The sequence below is a fragment of the Parasteatoda tepidariorum genome, chromosome 7, assembly GCF_982258835.1.
Source record: "Parasteatoda tepidariorum strain Cologne lab strain chromosome 7, Ptep-v5.0, whole genome shotgun sequence".
Taxonomy (NCBI): Eukaryota; Metazoa; Arthropoda; class Arachnida; order Araneae; family Theridiidae; genus Parasteatoda; species Parasteatoda tepidariorum.
In genome coordinates, this window is record NC_141761.1 from 83,809,577 (window position 1) to 83,835,776 (window position 26,200).

Genomic DNA, 26,200 nt, shown 5'->3' on the forward strand with positions numbered 1-26,200 from the left:
GCGGGTTAGTTCCATAAAAAAGTATTTCATGAAGGCAAAATTTCTCCAAATACTTGATCCTGTAGTTCTCTTGTCTTCTGGATTGGGTTCAAAGTTACAAGGCTACGGAGTTGAACAGTCGTGAACCCAAAAGTAGGTTGGCTGTTCAACGGCGATTATAAAATAAAATCAAAACCCCCTAACATCGGCATTTTCGGAAGTGAAAATAGTTCTCGTTTGGTGTAAATGACCTCCCATCCTTAAAGTATTAAAATCTTTTATCATTTATCAATGCCAGAGAATTTATGCAAACAATCAATGAATATCATTATAAATTTAGTTAACTCAGCCTTTAATAATAAAAATATTTATTTTTAATCTGGTATATCTTGGGTGTAATTAGTCATTTTTATTCGATAAACTAAAATAAAAAAAGCTTTAATCCACTCTGTTTTATACCTTTGTTCTTAACTATTAGTGTAGAAGTAGATTAGTTTCCTCCACTTAAAAATATAATAAGAGTAATAGGATGGAAATTTATTATAATAAATTATTTAGTTGAAAGAAGTTAACAAAATTCAGTGTATTATCTTAGTATATATTATGCATCTTAGTTAAACAGAATAAAATTATGTCTATGGTATAATAAACTAGTAAATTGGATTTAATAAATTACGTTGTGCGAAACCAAGAAGAAATAATTTAATTTTCTGTCTCGAGAGTCTCGTCGTTTTAGTTTTTTTTTTTTTTTTTCATTTGAATTGGCAAATTTAATCGATTATATTGTAAAAATAAAATAACTCAAGATCCATACGGAAGGAACAGAAAAGACTTCTAATAATTTGATTTTAATCTTGTTGTATTGTTTTCTTAACATTTGATGCCACACTGTTAGAAATTTTCATTCTAAAATTAATAACAGGCAGCATTTTGTCCACCCAATTAACCGTAGGGTTTAAAATAAAAACCATTTTGCATTTGAAACACTTTACCACTTGTGTGACTAAAAAATCATAAATACAAAACTATACGGTATTTTGTCATTTACAACTAGCAGGGCTTCAAAAGCGTAAAAATGAAGTTTAACTGGAAAAAGAAATTTAATTTGCCAACTCATGATAGGCAAATTTTCCACAATCAAACAATTTACTCCTTTTCTTACTCCTTCCGTGAGGCCGTAAAATTATTCTTTCTACTGTGCCTATATTAAAACTGCTCAGTACTGGCGAAGTTTTGTAGGTACTAAATATTCTAATAGAACCTATTTTAGTATATTTGGTATATTAGTATATTGCTAATTGTACCCATATGTATATTGCACCAATCATGATGAAATAAAATTTTAACTAAACGTCATTGGCGTCATGGCGGTTTTTCACGCTTCTCTTAAATTACTTGGTCCCGTTTCCCCATTATTTTTTCTTTTCAGAACATAGCTTAATTTTTATTTATATTCAATTAATAACAATTGCTAAAATTAAATATTTATTATTCGAGCCAATAATAATTTGTCCATTTCAAAAGTGTAAAAAGGAAGTCTTACTGGATATTGGAGCAAAACTTTTTGTTAGGTAATGGGCTTTGGCGTTAGGTTACTGTTGCTCAGGGTTTTACGCTTCTCTTAGACAAATTCGTAACATTTTTTCATTAATTTTGCTTTTTAGTGCGTAGCTTATTTTTTTGCTTCAATTATTAACTATTACCAAATTTAATTAATCATCATTGGCATCAATAACAATATGGTAATTTTTTACTTCTTAATACATAGTGAAAAATACCGGATCTAATCACGGTAGATAGAAGCATGCTTGATGCAGGGGCCCCCATCAGGGGGGAAGGTGAGCGCACGATGCGCCCACTTGAAGCTTGGGGGGGATTTTTACACTGAAAAAAACGAATAGTTTGGGGGGGAATTTAGACGAGAGAATTTTTTAAGTACATAAATGAACAAGCTAGCATGGAAGTAGGAAGTTAGCAATTTTTTTTTGGGGGGGGGGATGAATGCGCCCAAGAGCTGGGGAGATGGGGGCCACTGGTTGATGCATCTTGCATAGAATCCAGTTTAACGTAAAATCCTGGTTTATCCTAAAATGTTATACAGTAATTTTTATAGTAATATATATTTAATTTTATTCAGCGATTTTACGGCAATTACTACAGTAAAAATTACGGTACATCAGTTTTTTTGTTCCATTGCATGTTCCGGTAAAAAGGGATTTTACGGTTATTTATTGATTAAATTTACCTTAAAATTAACTAACTCTAACTCACTCAGCGGCGTGACAGCCCATAGAGGGCCAAGGCCTACTGTGCCCACCTCAGTTTTCCTGACCATGGGCTCTGGGGGCAGTAGCAGATGTTCCGGCCAGGTGGTCAGCCGAACGCGGAACTCCCAGTGTTTAGTTCCCAAGCATGCTTGGTACTCATTTATCGACCCACTGAGGGGATGAAAGACTGAGTCAACCTTGCCCGGCCCGAGGATCGAACCAGGGACCAGTGGCACGAAAGCGCGAAAAGCTACCGCTTAGCCACCGGGCGTCACCTTAAAATTAATTGATTCTAAACTTTGAGATTAATTAAACATATGTGAGCACATATTTCTATGATGCTTGAGTCTCTTCAACCAATTAATCATCGTTTGACTCTATAAATTTTACATTTTACCAAACATTTCAGTTACGTTTGTTTAAAGTTCTTCTCTTTAGATAAATCAAAATCCTATTCCTTTGATCGAATTCATGGTACTTGTAAACATTTTACCTCGCTGTTTGTTAACTTATGGAATAAAGATATCACTATGTTCTTCCAAATGTATAAAGATAAACTGCGCTATGCAAAATGTTTTCATGTATCGAAACACCTAAATTGGTGGCAGCTACTTTGCAAAACAATTTATGAGTTAAAGCCCCAGAGATAGTTCGTGGTGTAAATAAACATAAAGGGCAATTTAAGATATTTTGAATTACATGGAATGTTCCTTTGCAAAACTTTTGGTGTAAAGTAATTGCCACTATTTTTTTGAAACACTTAAGTTTATAATTACAATAAATGCAATATACATAAGGGTTAGTGAAGTTAATATAACAATTCAATTTTAAATAAGAATAGTTAACTTTGGATGCCTGCACACACTAATTCGTGAATTAAAATTAGTTAGTAAATCAAACATGCGCATAGCAAAAAAAAGTTCAAATTTCATTTGATGGAATAAAATTGATGGAAATTAAATATTAGAAAATTATTTGATACAATTGACAGGTATTGAAATAAAATACAATTATCTTCAATAAACGACTAAAAACAGACTTACATTTTATAATGGCAAACTATAGTGTCTAAAATTGTAGAGCATTGTGCAAGATAACAATAAAATCACATAATTTCGTGCTCGAATATAAACTACCGACTGACAAAACCCCAAATTTGGCATTTTGGGAAGCGAAAGCAGTTTACGAATGGTGTGAATATGCTTGGGCACTGTGTGACCATTCTGTTACCGATCGGCAAAAGGGGTTTTGTTTTGGGTTTATGATGGCGTGAGCATTTTATTTGGACGTCATCACACTTTTCAACTGTGTTCAAGAGTAATAGTAAACAGTGCGCATGCGTCATAATTGCATGCGTTGCTATGGTGACCACTGAAGTTTGATATTTTTTTTAGAATTTTTTTTTCTTTTTATTTTCACCAGCAGTCGTTCATAATAAAGTATTTTTATTTACACAATTAAGTATTTTTATATTCTTTTATTATTAACTTATAATTACTGTCTTGACGGTGATTTTAATACAAATATGAATACTGAAGAAGGAAAAGTATTTCGTGACTTCTTGAAACTTCTATATAGCCAGGATTTGAAAACCAATCCGACGGCAAACATCAGTTGAGACAGTTTTTGCAACCCATGATCTGAAATGTTGCGTTTATCGGGTCAAACCAGAAAAAAAAGCGTTAGACCAATGGTTAACCAGTGATTGCAATAAAGCGATCACAATTTTTTTTAATTATTTTAATGGTGTTTAGATTTAACTGAACCTTTAAATTATATTTGAATGCTCGATTTGGCTTTAGCTCTTAATAAAATACTCTTTCACGCAATGTTTTGAATTATTCAACTTCAAATTCAAAGAGATATTGCACTGCAGTGTTTACTGTGTAAAAAAAATCTTCCTTTAAACATTAAGTATATTATTATTCAATTTTTTCGATGCTATTTAATTTACATGCGAAAACCGCAAAACCATCAAAGTTTTACGGCTCACTTACAAAGTAGTTAAATATTTCTTACTTACTTTCTTTAAAGATTGCTTCCATAATTCAGATTAAACCAACTCCGAAAAATATTAATTAATTTTCCTCAGCTTAGTAATTAAAAAGTAGGAAGAGATTACTCTTACTTTGCTTTAAAACATTTATTAACTGTTAACCGTGGCTGGACCAAGCCTAATTCGACATCATGTTATTAATGATACATGAAGTACGATCATTTACCCCCGTGTTGTTTTAGCACTTACTGCGCTTTACGATGAATTGCTTCAATACTTAAGCCTGTAATTAGTGGAACAATCCCAATTAGTGAAATGATCTCTAGGCTAATGATGTGCAAGTTTATGGTTTGAAATAATTTACTTCCACTTATATCTTGCAATAATGTATAGGATGGTTGTTTAAACGAGAAACGAGGTACTCTAATTTGCAACAACCTTGCGAAGAAAAAAGAAAAGAATACAGAGTAAGTTATTTTTGAAATAAATTTAACTTCAACAAATTCATGAAAATTCTAGAAGAGTCATTATTTTTATTAAAACCAAGTACGAAACGTAATTAACACATTCCAGTCTTCAATTCCTTACAATTACAATAGCTTTGTAATAACCCCATGTGGTGTAGGTTCAATTCTAAAGCGTTTCAGTACTTACTGAGTTAGTGTCTAAGGAATCATGTGGTGTAGAATTAATGAAGCGAATCTTACTTTTTTTCTAAAATTATTTCATTGTAACACTTTGGGGACCAGCTTGCTCTCCTTTCAAAAATATCATACACAGCATATAAACTTTAATGTTAACCAAGCACAAATGCACAGCACAATTGTATTTAAACATTGTAATTCATCAACCCCTATTTCAATCCTAAAAGCTTAATTATTTTTAAACAATATATATTAACCAGATTTTTAACTAAATTGTTTTCCGCACAGAAGTACTTTGATTTCAATTTTTAACTATTTTCAAGAGATGTCCACGAATTTTTATGTACTGATTTTTTTGTAATAATTTAAAATTTATCCGGCAGCCATTGAAACACACAAACTACTTTAAATATGAGTCTGTGGCATTTCAGCATAGTAGATAGCAGAAATATTAGAACTATTTCCTTCTCTGTAGTGAGATAATAGGATAATTCAATCTAATGCTCCATTACGTGCTGTACTACTTCCTCAAGCACATTTCGCACCATAACGCAAGTACCGCATAATGTATATGTGCTATCACTCAAATAAAAGGCAAACTCAGCCACCAATAATTGACATTGCACTATGCGGCACCACAGCACAGTTTATATTTAAATTTTCTTTGGCTATTTTAGAAAGGATCAAAAATAAATCTCAATAATTAAACTAAGTTTTTATTTCTATAAAAATACAAAATGAATCTAAATAAATACTTGACATCTAACTAACTTGTCAACGACATTTAAATTACTGCTTAAGGTAATATAACAAAACTAATCTAAATAAATAATAAACATTTTAACAATTTTTAACACTATTTTATTAATTAAGCCAATCTAACGGAATTGATAATACATAATAATGGTGCTAGTAATGCATATATACCCTAGTTCATGGTGCCACAAAAGAGATATATTTACATTCTACATTTATGTTTATTTTTATTTTCATTTTTATTTTATTTTTATTTATTTTAATTTAATTTAATTTAATTTTATTTTATTTTATTTTTATTTTATTTTATTTTATTTTATTTTATTTTATTTTATTTTATTTTATTTTATTTTATTTTATTTTATTTTGTTTTTATTTTTATTTTTATTTTATTTTATTTTATTTTATTTCATTTTTATTTTATTTTCATTTTATTTTATTCTTATCTTATTTTATTTTATTTTTATTTTATTTTTATTTCACTTTCATTTTATTTTTATTTTATTTATTTTATTTTATTTTATTTTATTTTATTCTATTTTATTTTATTTTATTTTTTTAAATTTAATTTAATTTTATTTTATTTACAAGTAGGTGTCTAGGATAGATACGAATCTGTAAAGAAAAATGAATTTTTTTTTAATTTTTAACTCTCTTAATAAAACGAGCTTAAAATTAAATTGGATTTTGACTGACTCTTCCCCCCTGTTGGTAGTAGTAAATTTAAAACATAAATATTTGTAGCAAAGTCATAAGTAAATATCAATTAACTTTCAAATTAAATCAATCAATTACCAAACTTACTGCTATTCTGTTTTAAAGCAATTAGTATAAGCTTCGTAATCAATGTTACGAAATTTAAAGGGAAAAAAATAATTAAATAAAAATCTATAACAGTAAGCTTCCAAGTCAGAAGAGGTCCCAATCTAATTGCTAGCAATAAAGCTGCCGCCAGTTCTAGCATTCACTCAACAATATTTCAAACATTTGATATATGTATATTGCTGAATTTCTGCGAAATGCTTATTTCATCAACATGCTTGCCTATGCTGTCCAGTCTAAAAATTAGATAAAGCAAAGACTTATTTAATTTTTTTAATTAAAATATTTCCTGCATTATTATAATTTGTCAATTAATAATTATTTTCTAATATTAGTTTTCAATTTTATATCTCTTACCTAGCAGTCTGGTTAAGCGTAGATCTCTAGACTCAAAAAGATGGAAGTGGCACAGTTAATGATTTTAAAAAATGTGCCAGGATCGGCATTTATTTTTATTGATGAGCCTGTTTTATTTTCCATCCTCACCTTTCACCTAAAAATAAAAAAATATTATAATATTATGCTGATTACTACCAAAGAATATGAATGTCAATAAGAGGAAACTGTATCCTACCATATGAATTTCCGGCCAATAAAAATGCCTCAACAACATTAGAAAAATTTTGCTCCAAAGTATTCAATTAAATTTATTAATCACATGGTAAATTGATCACATTGATTACAATATAAGACAACTGCAATTAATTACCCATATAGATATTGAACTTGAGGAAAACTGTATTGGTATTGTATTGGCTGTTTCGTTTAATAATAGTAGGAAAATTCTAAATTGTTTGGTATAGAATTTTGATACAATTTTAAAAAATGAAATTTCAAATAGAAAGTTGGAATTGGTGGAACATAACTTGAACGAAATCGGTTAAATAGTTCCAGAGAACTCCAATTTTGAAAAGTCGTAATTTTGTAATTCGATCCTTTAAGATTAAATCCTAGAACATGAAGATCCTCAAACGTTATTTAATTTTCCTGCAGTTTTTTTTATTTCTCTGCGCACTATACTTTGCAAATCATATTATGGAACAAATTAAACTTAGATATCATGCATGAAATTCACATTCTTATTATAATTTTTGTCCCTCATGCTGGTTGATCTATTTGCGTTAAATTTCTGCTTAATTCAGAATAGAAAGAAGAAAAAAATAGTCCGTAAGTTTCATGTTAATTTCCTCCGAGAGCCAAACTGAGTGAGAAACGCTTCATTTATCTTGCCTGTCTTAATTTCAGCGTCAATTTTCTGGAGAACACGCAAGGCGTTGACAACTTTAATGGACAAACTCTTGTAATGACACCCCATCCTAGAACCTATCGGCGAAATGACGTGTTTAATAACTCGCACTTTCATTACCAGTCAATGATAATTACTACCTCTTCTAATGCAATATTTGCAAGCCTCTAACCCAAGCAGTAACATGGCAGCTTTTATTATTCACAAACTGCTGAGAGGAAACTATAAAATTTAATCTACAAGACGTTTCAGAACAACCTCCTTTTTTTTCCTTTTTACTAGTTTATTACTGGGGTGTTTTCCAAGAAGTCAATAACTACTTCACTGAATGGGTAAATGTAATTAGTGCAGTAATTTCGAAGAACAACCTTTTTACCCTGAAGCACTCTAATAAAGTTTCCCGGTAAGAAAGTTGTTGCAATTTTTTTTTTTAATCATCCTCACTTTCCGAGGACCTTTAAGAAAACACATTAGTGGTGTTTGGGGTAGTTCATCAATAACATAGTGTAGAATTACGTGCTCTGAGGCAATTGCCTGGCGCTGAGAATTTTAAGGGCTTGTGCTTCGTTTGACTAAAATAAAAATGAAATATCAAGTAGATAAATTTATTAACTGCAATTTAGAAGAGTTGCGCTATTTATTTTCAACTTTGAGATACTTCGTTTCAGATCTTCAATCTAGCAAAGAAAATGTGCGAGAAAGATTAAATAAATTATTTTATCCTCCCTTACCTGTCTAAAAATGCATGATTTATTTGCTTTTCAAATTTATTGTTATTTTAAGGGCCGTGCAAATTTTATATTTCTTTTTGAAGCTATTAGATGATAATTAAATTTTAATAACTGTAGATGATAATTACGTTGTGCTAAGATAATTAAATTTTAAGATGATAATTGAATTTTAATATTTTTTTATTGAAAGGAATGACTATTATTTTTCCTAAGGAAAAAAAAAGTTCAAGAAGTTTGATTTTTAATAGAATTTAATGAAAGGGATATATAAAGAGATTAATTGTTAATTTAAACATTAAAAGACTATAAATGAATTGATATTATTTTTAGACGGTTTACTGATGCTTTTAAAGTGCATTTAAATTGATTTATAAATCAAAATACTTTTGCTTATGATGCATTTTTTAATAAAATATAGATGCTTTGTGTATTTTTGAAAGAAAAATGTAAAAAGGATAATTGCGAAAAGGAAACACTTTTACTTTTTTTTTTATTTTCGCAGTTCATTATCGAAATATATCTCAAGAAATTTCTTTATTTGCCTACTAACAGAAAACATTTCTTTATTTCTGTGAGTAAAACAGATATTATTAAATAAAAAATCTCTTAAACATGAATTCAATACAAACTTATTATTCTTCGATAACTAGAAAAATTGAAAAAAATTCAGATAATTTTTCTATAACTCTCTTTTCAAATGTAGCAATATTTATCTTTCAATGGTGATTTCTTTTCTTTAAGTTCTGGCGAAGAAAAAGAAAGATGTTTCTATCGCTCCTAATGATCAAGTGTGATTTATTGCCGAGTTCTTTGACAGAAAATTCTTGAAAAATATGGGACATTAGCTTTTCTTTGGTTGTTATTTAGTAGCCAATATTTCACAAATAATCATCAACATAATTTACGTCAGGTGAAGAAAAGAAAAACAACTTTAAATAGAAGAAAAAAAGGATTTGTGTAAACATTCCACAAGACTAGAAAATTCTGGAAGTTTTAAATTTATGCATGTTTCAAAAATCTGATGACAGATGATTCTTAATCTATTTTAGACGATTCATTAACCACTTAGATCTGAAATTTCTTTATTTTTATATTTAGACATGAAAGATTTATTCAATGACGGAATTTGTATTTTTATTGTACAATATTTTTCAAAACTTATTTATTAAAGAAATTTTACTAACTCTTTTTTTTTTTTGCTTTTGTCACGTAGCAGCAATAATTTCATTCTATTGCTGAAAAGTAAAAATAAATAATGTATAAATTCTTAATCACGAATATGCATCTATTGGTAAATAAAAATATTTTAATGACTTTTAATTATTGTATGTATCGTAAATCAGTTATATAAGAGTACGTTTAATAACTGAATATTTTTAAAAAAAACACACACACACCTAAAATATGTTAAAATGATTAATATTAGACTGTTAGAAATTTCAAAGAAAAATGGTTACATAAAATTTATTTAATTGTTATTTTACCATATTCAAGCAAATAAGTCAAATAACCATAAATAAAATGGTATTCGAAGTGTGAGAAAAACCGTTTATTAACTACTTTCACCTATTACGGTTTACGAGCCAGAAATTTATAGCACCAACCAATTTGACCAACTGAAGCCATTTAGTTCCTTGAGGATGGGTACACAGCCAATAGGCATAATTCAATCTCATGACTGACAATCTCATGACTGACAGAACGGGTATTCGAATCCCAACATTGACAGCACAACATTTCCTTCATTCCCTTCAACACACGAAGAGTTTCTAGTATCTTGCACTCCCCATTTTATGACCTTAGAATATTAAAATACGATAGTCTCATTCACGTTTAGATGGCAACACCATAAAGCTGCTAAACTATCTCCAATGTTCACTTGAATTTTCTTTTTTTTAGCTATTTTGAAACCATGCTAGTTGTAAATGGTTAAAAACCGCTGAGTTTAGTATTCATAGCTTTTTTATCAGTACTAGTAGTAAACGGTTTGAAAATCGTAAGGGTAAAACATGTTCTTTACCGTAAACTTTATAGTTAATTAGATGGACAGTTTGCTGCTAGATATTTTCCATCATTTTAAAAATGATAACATGTATAATTATAAGTTTAGAGCAACCATTACGTTTTTGAAGCCCTAAGTAAAGATTTGTAATAAAGCAATTAAGTTATGTGTTTTTGCATATGTGTTTCATGCATACTTAAACTAACATTTATCTATTTTCAACGATTTATCTTAGAGCTGGATTTTTTTTTAAATATAAACCTATATATTTTCTTATAAGCGATAGTTATTCTTTTAACTTTTATTTATGAAAATTCAATAATCGAAAAGTTTCTTTTTTCTCTTTTCTCATCAGAAAAATATATTTACTTTATAGTTCAGATGGAAAAATCGTAATTAGTAACTGCATATTCATTGATAACTTTGGGAATTTCTATTAGCTTCATAAAATAAATATGAGCTTAAGAAATTCATTTATTTTTTGTATTATAATCTAATTATATGAAAATATTTTGAACCTAATATGTGAAAATAAACACATTAAGTACGCTGCGTTGAAATAACTTAAGAGTTTAAAATAAACATTACATTTTAGTTAACATTTAGTCCTATAAGAGTGTTAAAAAAAGTAATTAAACTCGTTCTTTAAAAGGATTTTAAAAAGTATATAAACTAGTTGATTGCGGACAAAATAAAATTTATTTTTAAATAAGCTCTCTGTACATTTGTTTTGAATTGTACATCCATAGTGGATTTGCTTATTCAAACTGCCTTTTTACATTTTTTCTTAAAGTTGAAGCTTGTGATAAACGCATATGCAGAGTAATTAAACCATTCCAAGCAAACAAATTTTTAAATAATTTGATTATTTTTTATATTAAATGTAGTTTAATGTAGTTTCAATTATCTTTTGTAAGTTTTTAAGAAAGCACTATAATTTTAAATTTGATTTAAAAAAAAACAACTTTGATATTGTTTAACTGTAATGCAGTGGAGCAAGACATTTTTACCCTACATTATTTTTTTAAAGCTTTAAATATTTATTCCGTTAAACATGAAAAGTAATAAAATTAATTACAAAACCAAAAAAATGGATGAATTGATTAGCGGAAAAAAGTGTGCTCAAAACTAACAGAATATAGTAAAATTTTACGGTGTTTCTGGCTCTAAGGGAACACCAGAAAGCCCTAAGTTTTTACCGCAGCACTTTGGTAAATGATTGTGGAAAAATTAACAATAAAATATAGTTTTATATTCTATTATAAATTTTTTTAATTTTGTCGTGATAACTTAAAGCATGGCATAAAAGCCATTTTTTCGGTTAAATTTATTTTTCAGTTTTATTTTCTTTAACTAAATGCGTGGTAATAAGAACTATAATTTTAAAAAACAGAATTTTCAAAGCAAACTTTTTCCATATGAGCAGAAAAGTTAAAAACTGAATGGTTTAAATGACTTAAATTTTGGTGTTATTATCCAGAATTACGTTGTTGTTTTTTTCTAACAAGAAATGTCATTACCCATAGTGCTGTAATATTGCCCATATTTTTTCTCCATGTGGAAAAACACTAAATGGGTCTACTTTAGTCATCTAGGGGTTTAGAAGAATCAATTATTGAATCTTTCTTTTTAATTTCAATATTAATAAGCAAAGGATAAAGTTGAAAGAGGATAATTATACTACAATGTTCTCGCTGATAGCTTTTTATAATATCAAAAGTAAAATATTAATTAAAATATTTTAATTGTGTTTTACAATAGGAGTCACAAACACATTGAATTTGAATTAAATTAAGATTCAAAGAGGTTTCACCAATATTCCTACATAGCTATTCATAACATCAAAAGTTACAACATCAAATATTAGTTAAAATATTTTATTTGCGTTTCACTATACGAGTCACGTAAACATCGAATTTGAATTAAATTAAGTTTTTTTTTTACTTAGTGTGTAATAATATTTTGAAAATCAAAGTTCCCAATAAACCATTACGACATGAATAGAAAAATTACCAAATAAATTATTTAAATATCGCATAGCTTTGCTTTATTAACCAGATTTATGTTTTTTCCCAGAAATATTAGTACCATACCATACAGTTTTTTTAACCAGATTTTTATTCTCTTTGTACTAGTGAGTGGACTAATGCACTTTGAGACAAGTGAATTTCATGAACAGCGTTCTTAATAAATTTTTCTCGCTACTAAAATCTCATCATTTAAATTTATTTATTTATTTATTTTGTCGTACGCCTGTTTAGGTAGTGGGGGTGCGATAGTTCCTGTTTTTCAGTGGCGCCATCTATGGCCAGGAATTCGACTTCTGCCACGCCATTCACGCAACCACTATAAACGGGTGTTTATACAACACCTACTAGAAGGTGTTTATACAACACCTACTCTAAGTGGTTATGGTTTATAGGGCAGGTCACATTCACACACATTCACACACAAATGAGAAGGGACATAGAACACAGAGAGAGAAAAAAACATCAATGCCTTGCCCGGGATTCGAACCCAGGAACTTTCTGATGCAAGGACAGTTCCCTGCCTCCCACACAGTCCGGTCGGCATTTAAATTTATTAAAGATACACATACGAAATATTCAATTTCTTATATTTTTAATGCTAATTTTATAACTTCAGTCAACAGATACAGACTTAGATAAACCTTCTTTATGAATATTTTTTACTTCAACATTACTTTAAAAATTAATAAACTTTAAAATTGTAATTTTTTACCTTTGTATGTTCACTGTTAAACTGAAATATATTATTTCTATTTCCTTTATTCATTTTTTTTCTCACAAACTTTCATTACAAAACCCATTCTTAAACAAAGGAAAATAAATTAATTTTCTGTTTTTACCCCCAGGATTGTAACTCAATATTTTTTAATTAAAGATTTCTTCCTTATCAACGATTTTCTATCCAAAACTGAAGTTCAGACAAATTGAATTTTATCATTTTATTTCACTATTATTTTTTGACATCTAAAATATGTGCTTTTAGAGTTACTTAGACTTAATTAATTTCCTTACGTTAGCAGATTTTAACTTTTTTAATAATTATTCATCGGAAATAGTTAATGTGTTTACTTATTTCCGTAACTATAATCATCGTGAATGTTTTCATTCCATTATTGACATAACTTAGACATAAGTAGGTAATTGGATATAATTAATTTCTTTAAGTTTGCAGATTGCATCTTTTTGAATAATTATTCATCTGAAATAGTTAATGTGCTTACTTATTTCCGTAACTATGATCATCGTGAATGTTTTCATTCAATTATTGAACTTAAGTTTAGATTCATCAAAGGCATTATCATCGATCTTAATAAAATAGTCTAATAGTCTTTGTAATTAATTTGTGTTTAAAAATTAAATTCTGCAAAACGGGAAAAGTCAACTGAATAGTATAAATGCTTTGTAAGGGTAGAAATAAGTTAAGTTTAAGAGCATTAGGTCTTTCTAAATAAGCAATTAGTTTTGTTAAAAGGACTTTTACGTTGACTGTGAATAAATATTCATAAATAATTTTTCTTAGAAATTTAGATTATTCAATTTGTAAATTAGAAATTTATTAGTTTTTTCTTCTGTGTAAAAAATATAGTAGTTTCGTTATAGGGCTATTTGTAAAATATGAAATTTATAGTTTTATTCCTTGTCTAATGGTAAATTAGAAATTTAATATATCTATTGTATGTCTGTTTGTAAAATAGAAGTTAGACAAGCTAAACGGAAAATTAGTTAAGCGGAGGGATTATTATCGGTTAATAGAATACATCAATATTTTGCTGAATCGGAACAATAATATTTCATAGGAGCGGGTTCCCAGCCCAAACCACGGGTCGAAAGTTTAAGCCAAGACAAATTTAAATGCCAATACCAGTTTTTACCAGTTTCGTTTCACTATTCTTTGTGATGTGTGACGTCCCTCAAAAACTGTCCCTTAAGAGTGATTTGAGGCTAAGATTGTCCTCTATCATCCTACGCTCTCAAACAGTGCCAAAAATTCCATCAAGTTTTTTTTTCTGCGTGGTTATTGTTTTTAAAAACTTCGATTACTTGTTTTTGTGTTTTCTAAAAACATATTTTTTGCTTGTCTAAAATATTTTTTGTATGTATATAATATAGAGATGCCATCTGCTTGGGATTCGGCAAACTTTTTTAAGAAAACGGTAGAGAACTACAAACTAGAATTTGCAGATTTTCGGTTAATGTTGTCACTTTTTTAAACGGCTCAACAATGCTTAACTGTAAAAAAATGGCATTTCACATAAGCATTTGAATTATTTTGAAGTAGTGGTGAGTTAAAATCCTGTAAATTGAATTTACTACATCCAAAAATCATACATTAACGAATTACCACTCGAAAATATTTATTTGCTATCCAAAGGAAGTTGGCATATCTGATAATATGGTGTGCTTTTAATAATACTAATAATGATATTTAATAATACTACTAATAATATCTAATAATACTAATAATAATATTTAATAATACTAATAATAATATTTACTAATACTAATAATACTAATGATAGTATAATTTACGGCTACGAATGTTTAAATCCTTTTAATTTTGAATACAATCCGGAAGAAAAGGAAACTCCTGGATCAAGTATTGGGTGAAACTTACCTTCATGGAGGACTCTTTGATGGAACTAACCCGGATGTTAGATGTATCTATTTTATAAACGTCGTTGAACAGACGATTCAATTTTGGGTTTAAGACTACTAATGTTCAACGTAATTTTGAACCAAATCAGAGGACAAGGGAACTCTTGGATCAAGTATTGGGAGAAATTCGCTTTTGTGGAGGACTTTTTGATGGAACTAACCCGCATTTGCGTTACATGAAAAGGAAAGTCACGGAATCCTTCCACGGTTACACTGACGGCAAGAGGACTCAAGCCCATGATCCACTGAGGATCTTGTACGTCAGCACTGTGGTCGGAACAGTTTCGGTTCACCTCATTTGCAGACAAATGCTCTATCCCCTGAGACACCATGGCTCTAGATGTGTCAATTTGTCCTTATATTTTTTTTACTTGTATATTTAGTAATTAGAAGTTCTCTAAGTTTTTTTTGTTTCCTTTTCTACAAAACTGGTGATCCGCGCAACAAAAATGTTGGGAACCGCTGCTCTATAACATCGGTATCTATTTATTTACGCATTATTTTCAATATATATTTACCTGTGGAACTAAGAATGATATATTAAATTTGAATTTTTCTGTTAAAATGAAATTAATTTTTTTTTCCTAAAAGAAATATATATCTGAATAGAAATGTTCGTTTTTATTTTGTAAAACATTGATTCTTTAGTCGCACAAAATGTTTCAAATTTATCTGCAATGCTGTGAAGAACTGTGATAAATACCATGAACTTTTCCAAATGAATAGTAAAATTAACATAATCATACATTAATGCTCTTGTTTTTTTTTCTCTTAATTTCTTAGTAATGGCAGTGAAGACAAACTGGAATGCAAAAGAGGTTACCTTCGTCTATCTGAGAGCCACGATGACATTTTTCTTGGCGATGATGGTTTTCGAAAACCGGGATCAACTCTCAGAAGTCAGCAGACTCGAGGGTTTTCTCAACTCATTTCAGCATTTAAAGAACCTCCGCTGAGACAATTGTCTACACTCTACGAGCTTACTGCCAACATGGAACCAGATTTCGGATTATTTTGCGGAAGTCTCATTTCGTCAAATTTAGGAGTTGCGTTCTATTCGTCTGGAAATAATGTCACATTATCTGTCTATTTACCACCGAGATCAGCTGTTGGAGCAACGTCTCTCATGGGCTCGTTTGGATTGTATTTAACCTACAGGTAGATTAAATACGAAACTATTATTTTCACTTGTAATTCATTATCTACCTGTATCATACAAGTAGATGAAACAAGTATTTTTTAATTGCATTTATGAGAAATATTGAAGTTGTATCTATTTCATTAATTCTGATTTTTTTTTAAATTTTAAATTTTTTATTTATTTTAAGTAGTTTACATTAAACTGTTAATTTTCTATTTATGAAATAAATTATTTATTCAGAAACTATTTCAAAATTATTTATAGTGCATAAAATGACAGACATTTTGAATTTATTATAAAAGTATATTAAAGTAATCTAATTTAAAGATGTCCCTGTATATTAGGTGGATATAACCTAAATTTCTATCCATTTTTACTAAATCCTCTTTTTTTTCATACTCTAGAAAAAATTCAGAATCATGTTGCCGTATAAAGTAGCATCACTTTGGGTGCATCATCAGTAAAATCCATTTCACGTTAAATCTGCTTTTACTGTAAAATATTCCGTAACTTTTACAGTGATATTTATGTAATTAGAGGTATACCGGATTTCGCTTTTTGGTTCTGGTAAGAATGGATTTTATGGAAAAAAAGTAACGGTACCCTGAGTGTTCCTAATTTCTACAATAATTCGTTCTGCAATTAGTTACAGTTACATTTGACTATTACATTTGACTACTTGTTTATTTATTTCTGTTAAGTGTTAAATAACATGTATTTATTTAATTGAAATTTCCTTTTCTCTCTCTCACTCTCTCTCTCTCTCTCTCTCTCTCTCTCTCTCTCTCTCTCTCTCTCTCTCTCTCTCTCCATATTTATTCCATTCAAGTTTTTATTCCTTCAGATTACTTTCACAGTATGCATTTAAATCATTTTTTCTTCAAAAATAACTAACCAACAATTTTCTTTGTGAAACAATTTCTCGTGTTAAAGAAAAAGATTTAGTGGTGGCAAAATGTAAATAATAAATGCAAATAAATATATTCTTATACCCATCCAGTGAATAATTACTCTGTGGAACATTTTTTATGTTCTGTTGTATGAGATTTCTTAATCTTACAGTCTCAGGTACTTTAATTACAAATCTACAATCAGTTACTCTGTTCAAGCTACAGTTTTTTAATGACATTCTTTTGTCTATTTTATGTCAGAATGCACGAGTTTAAAAACGTTTTTTATAACAGGGGGTTATATAAAACGTTAGTATTATATAACACCCGTTAGTATTAGGGTTATATAAAACGCCATATAAACAGTTAGGGCACATCATCAGGATTAAAATTGCATAGGAACTCCAGCCCTGATATCTCGTCATACTCAGCTAAGGGAGCCACCCTATTATGAACTGTTTTTTCTTATGCTTCTGAGCAAGTAGTGATAACAGGGAAGCGATAGGATTCGTATGGATTATTCGTATATTAATTTAGTTCTGATAATGTGCCCTTGAAATCTGTTGCAACACTTACTGATACTTCTGTTATATATAACGTTTTTAAACTCGTACATTTCAACAAAAAAATAGACTGAAAATGTTATTTAAAAAGAAATCTTTAGCCTTAGGAGTAAAACTAGTCTTAGATTTATAATCCCCACACGCAAATTAGGCAAGATCAATCATTTGTATAAATGCAACAAAAATTTATTCCGCGTTGTCCTTCTTAATACAGACAGTAGGTAGATCCTGTTTTAAACAGACAATATTTTCACTTTTTCTGTCATAGATGTTACTAATGAAAGTAACACATCTGTGCAGAACTTATCAATTTTTTAAACAGAACGCTTAATGAAATATTCACCCAGTTGGCAACATGAACTTAAAAGTTTACGCACTATCAGTTTTTGTAAGGATGAAAACTTTAAACACCCATTCGTATTAGTCAACAAGATAACTGAAATTCAAAATCCAGAATTTATCTTGCCAGTGCATGGAAAATAATATATGTTTTAATACCAAAAGTTATACTTTAAACATTCCCCGTAAATTAAATAGTTTATATATATATTTCAATTCTTGCTAAATTATTCCGGGTGTCACAAAACAGACCAATAACTTGAAAAATTATAAGAAGAAGTGTACAAGCAAACCGTATACTGTCATTCTGATTAAAACCCATAGATTTTTTATGACCAGGGAAAACTAGTTGCAAAATTCGTCAACAGATGGCGCTGTTAGATAAAAACATAACAAAAACCATGTTTTTTTCTGAATGTGGGATACTTTTAAATAAAATATATACCCATAAGTCTATTAATTTTGCCCTCAAGCTAATCTAGATTGGTGTTGTAAATTATATTTATTTTATAAATGTTTTTTTAAAGTTTTTCAAAGCTTGTGTCATCATCTGTTGTCGAAATTTTCAACTTATTTTGAAAGCTCATAAGCAAAACGCAGTAAACTATTCATTTCTTTCCGCTTTTCTTTAAATGATAGTTCAAATCGTTGCTGAGACACTCAGTACTATCAAAGTATGTATGTTTTTTCGCTTTAGTTTAAGAAAATCCGAAATTTTTTACGTTATTCAGTTTTGATTATTTATAAAGCATAGCTATGTAAGACATTTAAAGCACGGCTATTTTCATGATATAACATGTAATGTGTTTATGAAAAATTGTACTATACAACGTGGATCTTAAAAAATAGATTCAGTGATGATTTAGTCCTAAAACTCGCTTTCTATTTACATTAAACTTGTCTGAAATAGTAAACTGAGTTAACAACAATTTCGCCAAAAAAAGAGATTTAAATAATTTCCGTACAATAATTTAATAGATAATTGAAAGACAAAAGGATTATTATTTGAAATATTGATTCATACCAAGAATATGTCTTTCTTTCCTATCTTCCATTTCTTTTTCCCCCTTTTACATGTTAGATTGTAAGGATAAACAGAACCGACAAACGTGTTTAGAAAGCTACTATTAATCTTTTAAATACAAAAAATTCTACGAATTGCATAGGGAAATAAAATTTAATAATATTTCCTCTATATATAATAGAAAATTAATTCCTAAGATATCAGCACATAAGTAGGGTATAATCCGTTTAAAATCTAATACGAATCGGGTATGTTTATTTTAATCAGCTTACAATGACTTTGGGGAAAACATTATTGAGACTAATCATAATTCTATTAAAAAGAAAACAAGACTAAATTAATTAGCAAAGTTGGATAGTCTAGACATCAATAATTGCTGTGCTTTACTTTTATTTTGCCTTACGAAGAAAAGTTGAGATCATCGTATCCATTTCTGCATAAAATTAATATTTTAAAAATTTTAGTAAATATCTTATCTAATTAGAAAAATATGTTTTCATGATCTGAAAGGGATATGTTTAGAATGTTTACTTTTTGTAAATTGAATTTTTATTTTATAAAAAATATTAAATCTTGCTATCTTACGTGAAAAAATTGCCTTCAACATTTTTTTGTAATAAGAGAAAAGGTTCATCAAATTGTTTTTTTCTCGATGCCGAAACGAAATAAATATTTCAGAACATTATCAGATATTTTGTAAAATTAGAGATGATATAATGTTTAACATGCGAGGTTCATTACAACTTATCTTGAGTCATCGGATTTTGTTATAAGGAGATATATTTCTAATTTTTCGCAAGTTTTTTGTATACATAATTGAAAGTAAATAAATAAAAATTTCATTGTATTTGATAAATCAAAAAATACAGAATCAATAGGGTGTATTTTTCCCCTTTTTAAAATAAAACAAGATTTTGTGTTATATTTACTAATAATTATCTATTTATATGGAATCAGTAGGGTAAATGAATCATAAAAGCAATCTAGTTTTATTACGATGGGTTTTAATTAAAGTAAATTTTAAGTTTCTAAGAATCATATTGTAAATTTATATTAATTACATTGTTTAACCTTTTAGCAGACGCTCCGTTCCTACTAATGTGAAAGTTCTGGTGTGTTTCCTAGTCACAAAATTGTAGACTAAGAATTCCACGTAACAGTTAAAAACTAATTGTAATTTGATTAACGTTAATAATTACGATTAATTAATACAATTTGTCGAGAAAAAAAAACAATTTGAATATATTTCACTACAACGGCATATAATGAAAATGGTTTACGGAATGATATTAAAATAAAAAGCAATAAATTTACAGCTGTTTGGTCATACTGATGCTTTCTTATTAAGGTAAAAAAATTCGCATTGACATCTTAAATCAAACATTTTAGCACCAATTAATTGAAACATTTTATTTTTAATGAAACGTTTTAAATGAAACTTAATTTTTGATGTGATATAAAATAGAAAATGGAAGAACTGTGGAATAGAACATGGAACGTTATATGGAAGAAGAAGTATCGAAAGTTCATTCATAGTTTCGAAATGGTTTCATTGCAAAATGGTATTTAAAGCAAATAAGTTAGAAAATGTTTTGAATGTGCTTTGGCGAACTCAGCAGACTTCAAAGGACGAACAAAAGTAGATCAAAGGAAGTTGGAGAAATGACCAAGACCCACGTCCCGCAGTGGACTAATCGTTAGGCTATGGATCCCAGCAGATCATCGAAGTCACACATCCCTGGCCGCGGTCAGTGTGCGGGTGGGTGACCACTATGATCAGCACGTTAGGGGTCCTAGTTCAGCTGCTCTACCGTAAAGTGCTCGACTTCACTGGCAGGTTGTCGAGCTGCCAAAGCAGGGTGCCATCTCCTCTGCAGAGAATCAAAATTGTAATTGCTAGTCTTCGAATCATTCTCGGGAATGTTTCCCAGACCGTCGCCAATAGCCCATTGTGTAGCTATACTGTGATGAAAATTAGCCTCAACAACTACCAAAGCCTAATATTTTAAATATCATTATACAAAATAAAATCAATTCCGTGAGACTCTCACATACTGATTAATCTCTTTTCGAAACTTAAGAAATTGCACTCTAAATTTTATAACAGTTTCACGTTCACTGATAAAAAGTATGGTTAAAATTACCGTACTGTGGTGAAAGTTACAGTGTTTCTGTTTCTATGGGAATAGCGAAAGCATGGTATTATTTACCGAAACACTTTTTAATAATTTTGGTAAAATTAACAACAAAATATGATTTTACAATATGTGATAAAACTTGGTTAATGTGATAAAACGCTGTAAATTTTTTATGATATCTTAGATCATGGCTTAAACTTATTTATTCCGTTGAGTTTATCTTTCAGTTCTGTATTTTTCACTAAATGTGTGGTAATAGGAATTAAAGTTTAAAAATGTTACCAGAAATGTTATTGGCTTTTAGTGCAGTAATTTTACCAGATTTTTTCCCTACATTTCAATATTATTCTACATCGGCTTTCTCCTTGGAACATTTTACTGAATAAGATTAAAGTGGGTAAAAAATGATTAAAATTAAGTGAGAAAATATCACATGGCGAAAAATATTTACCATAGCTAAACTGTGTTAAATCAGAGTTATTTAAACACCTTAACAAATATTTTATACTTTGTTATAAGCAAATGTTGAACATAATACATACAGACTAATATTTGCCTTCACTGATTTATGCTGAGTCGCTGTGCATAAGCTTAAAATCATATCGGGACAAATATCTTGCAATTTGTTTAGTTGTGTAATAAAATGAGGCTGCGCGTGACTTAAAGAAATTTCATTAAAATTAAATGTATAATTAAATAATAATCTTCTTTTATTCCATACTGGGACACTGTATATTTAAATCTGTTTTAAAGTGATATATACTCCGTTTGTGCCGATCTGACAACTTCCTCCAATGGTCTGTAATGGGTTTTCTAAAAATAGTTTTAAACATTTTACTTAATTGTATTGATACTTTGATTGTGCGGTACTGCGATAAAATAGCTTCCAGATTAATCATTAAAATGACTGGTTAATATATTATACAAATGACACTCAATTTTATTTTTCCACTATTTACTTAATGCAAAACAATTGTAATGCCTAGATAAGCGCAATATGAAAAGTAATAATCTTAAGAAAATACACAAAACTATGAAGTTTCAAAATCTGATGTTATTAAGAATAATTTAAGTGGCCCATAGGTATCAACCTTCATCTAAATATAACGGGAAATTCGAATTCTATTGAGATATTTTTATTGGCATTTGAAACGGCTAATTAAGCGTTTCTTACAGATTTTTGTCATCAAATCCACCCAAAGCTTCTCAAAACACCGATCATGATGGTCCTACCATGCATCTAGGCAATGAGGTTGCGAACACCTACTGCGACAAAGCTTTTGCCAACTGCGATCGGAAAAAGTGCATCATTCGATCACCGAACTTCCCTGGATTGTATCTGAGGAATTTCACCTGTAATTACTACATCAGACAGGATTACATTCCACCAGGAAAAAGAGCACACATAGTGATATATCAATCTAATGAGTATAAAATATCTGTTAATACTGGTTCTTCTCTCATCAGATCTGATTCCAGGAAACTAATTAATCAAGGTATTCACATTTAGACTATCGTTTCATTTTTAAAACTGTTTTCAAAGTGTTTCATTGATATATATATATATATATATATATATATATATATATATATATATATATATATATATATATATATATATATATATATATATATATATATATATATATATATATATATATATATATATATATATATATATATATATATATATATATATATATATATATATATATATATATATATATATATATATATATATATATATATATATATATATATAAATAAGAATAAAAGAATATTTCGACAATCACTGTGCAGTGGTCTTTCCCCTAAGTGTTAGAAAAAAAAATTCTTTTTATATTAAAGCAGAATATTTAATTAGGTTTATTCTTAGTTTCAAATTTATTATAAAGATTTTTTAATGTTTATAAACCTTTGGCTGGAATTCGATTCACTGAGCTCAAGTGTTTTTTAGCGAATTACCAACCATTTATTGGTGGTTTGGATTCCACTGCAAGCAGAGCGTGTTCATTTAATTTCATTTGAATGATTGTTTATTAATGTTGCAATTTTAAGGAATGGAAAAGTAAAAATGAATATTATGTTTTAATGAATAAACTTGAAATATCATAAAATTAAATTACAACATATACTTCTCATATAACATATCATAAAATTATGTAAAAAAATATTTCTTTGCTATTTGCAGGCATTGGTGGGCTCTCTACAGATTGTGCAGGAGATGTTGTTCGCATATATGATAGGATAAACTCAGAAGATGATGGTGGTCGTGCTCTACTGACGGAATTTTGCGAATCCGGTTCTTTAACTGATGTTGTATCAAGTGGTCCAGAAATGCTCGTCCAGCTTTATAGTGCTCCATCAAATCTCCTATATGAATCAAGACTAGAATTAGAAGTCCGTGTTGAGTTTTCTGAAATAAGAAAAATGGAAAATGAATTCAGTTCTAATCGTGATGGAAAGTGTGAAATAGTGATTGATGGATCTGTCACCCGTACAGGTGTTATTAAAAGCCCTCAGCACAACATGCCTAAAAATACCACTTGTGAAGCAAAATTAATAGGAACCAGTTCCCAACGTATATGGTTATATTTTGTATCATATTTTGTACAGGATCAGGGCACTCTAGGCTTTGATCACCACCCATCAAGTACTGAGTTTCAAAGTAATGCCTTGACTGAAGATACTTGTGATATCAGTAGTTTAGAATTGTATTTACGCGACTCTCACAATAAGTCTTTTTCAAAAACAAGCCACGAAAAATCAATGAACAATAGTACTTATTTCCGTTTTTGCGAATCTACATTGCCTGTGATGTGCACCAGGGCTTCAGACTTTATTGATTTCATTCCAAAGAGGCCTTGCTTACCACCGAATGAAAGTTATTTTTCTGAATCATCCAAAGTTCTTATCCGTTACTCACTCAGTATGCGAGCTCCTAATGTAGTATCCTCACTTTCTGCTACATCTTTCATAATTCGATATGAGTTCGTAGATGTTGAGCCCTCTGAAAAACCGCAAAGGTTTGATGCAACTGCTGGAAGATCTTGCGGCAGATTTATAAATTCAAGTGTGAATCTTTCTGGTGAAATTTTTTCCCCACGGAATTTATTTTTGTATGGAAGAGGTGGGCAAGAAAAACTAACGTGTGATTACCATTTCTCGCTTCAAGCTAAAGAAAGAATCCTCATTGAAGTCGGCCACTTTCATTCTAATATACGTACATGTTCTACATCATTTGATCCTCGACTTCAGCGATTCGATTGTTATTTCAAAGGTGGAATTTCCTCTCATCAATCTTATTCAGAGAATACAATCCCGCACAGACATTCATTCCTTTCTTTCACCGAATCATTTGGCTCATCGTCAGTTCACGTTGGTTGCATTTGTGACCGAGCAATTTCTCTAGCCCCATCAATCATGTTTACTTCCTCTTCGTCTGAACAGTCATCAGCAATTACAATGACTTTTGATGTATCTGGAATGACTGCATTTGAGGATTACTCCAATTTCAGCTTTAGTGTTCGTTACAGAATTCTTCCTTCAAGTTCTAATGATCAAGAATGTAGTGTTTTACCAGATAAACTTGATAGAAATCGAACTCATGGAGGAGAACTGTCTTTCCAGGCAGCTCCTTCAAGCTCAAATATGGTAGGTGAGCATTTATTGCGTTGTCGCTGGTTTCTACAATCCTCCTTACCCGAAACTTACTTGTATTTACAATTGCGTGGTAAACCTTGTGATAATCCTTTATGGTTGGAGGAAAGAAATAGAGTTATATTGTATAGCAGCGAAAGTAACGGCCTCATGTATCCCAAAATGGTGCTATGTTTATCTTCTTTTCCATCAGAATCAGTTTCTTCAAAATCTGAGAGTGAAATTTTCGATTTCTTCTCTACGTCATGGTACAAAAATGATACCAACAACTCACAGTTTTTCATTAAGGATGAATCGATTTCTTCCAACAGTTACCAAGAGCGAAACCAAAGTATTCCAGATAAAATAATAGTAGAACTCATGGCTTTTAGAAAAGGTACCTTGACAGTGAAGTGGTTGGAAGTTTCCAAACCATCATCTAAACCAGTCACAGATGAAGTGCACTCAGATGGGGGCAGGACACTGAAGAACATAAATTGTCTCCATGAATGCCCAGAACTCAGTGCTTGCATCAACCCTGAACTCTGGTGTGATGGCGTTGTGCACTGCCCTCACAGTGGATTTGATGAATCCGCAGAAAACTGTCAGCAAACTTTAACACTGTATATTTCAGTGGGCATGGGGTGCTTAGTTGTATTTATGGGAGTCGGGCTGTTAATATTCTTTTTGTTCCGTAAATACTCTCAGCAGCGTCGACTTCATCAACAGACTCATCCAGCGAGCTTTGAACATCTCCCTCACTGTCTTCAGCACAATCAGAACCGTGAGTTAACCACTAAGAACTTCTCAAATGCTTCTCCAGTTTTTATGGTGGGCGGTAGCATGAAAAAGAAAAAGAAGAAAAACAAAGATGAATTTCTTCGTCATATTCAAACAATGGAAGTTCGTTTCCCTGATCTCCATATGTGATGATATTTATTGTTTACAGATAAAAAACTACATGTTACATTGTTTCCTCGTGTCTATATTGTTTGAAATCTTTTTCTACGTCGGAATGTACCTTTTTACAATAAATTGCTCAAAAACCATTTATATCCTAAGTTTATTAATAAAAAACGAAGTGTGGCGTAACTACCGCTATAAATATTAAGTACCAATTCACTAGTATATAAGACATGTTAACTTGATTTTATCAAGAGGAGCCTTTTGATAGATGAAGGTTGACATAGTCGATCGAAGTAACATAAGTCAATTATAAATAACGGATAGAAATTAATCTTTATAAATCACATGAGGGTTGCTCAATCTAAATGAATCTGTTAGTGGTTCAATATTTACTTATAAATTTGAACTATAAACACTTTTTGTTTGTAAAAT

The 26,200-nt window shown here is 29.7% G+C and overlaps 1 protein-coding gene across 1 annotated transcript in view; it reads left to right on the top strand.

The window, feature by feature from the left end:
• The window catches only part of LOC107451710 (uncharacterized), a 153,753-nt gene extending 127,842 nt beyond the window's left edge, over positions 1 to 25,911 (top strand). Inside the window, exons 5-7 of the mRNA XM_016067889.4 lie at positions 15,912 to 16,286; positions 22,400 to 22,719; positions 23,415 to 25,911. Coding sequence (XP_015923375.2) covers positions 15,912 to 16,286; positions 22,400 to 22,719; positions 23,415 to 25,792 — 3,073 coding nt within the window. The 3' untranslated portion in view covers positions 25,793 to 25,911. The remainder of the gene's footprint in view (positions 1 to 15,911; positions 16,287 to 22,399; positions 22,720 to 23,414) is intronic.
• The last annotated feature ends 289 nt before the right edge of the window (positions 25,912 to 26,200 follow it).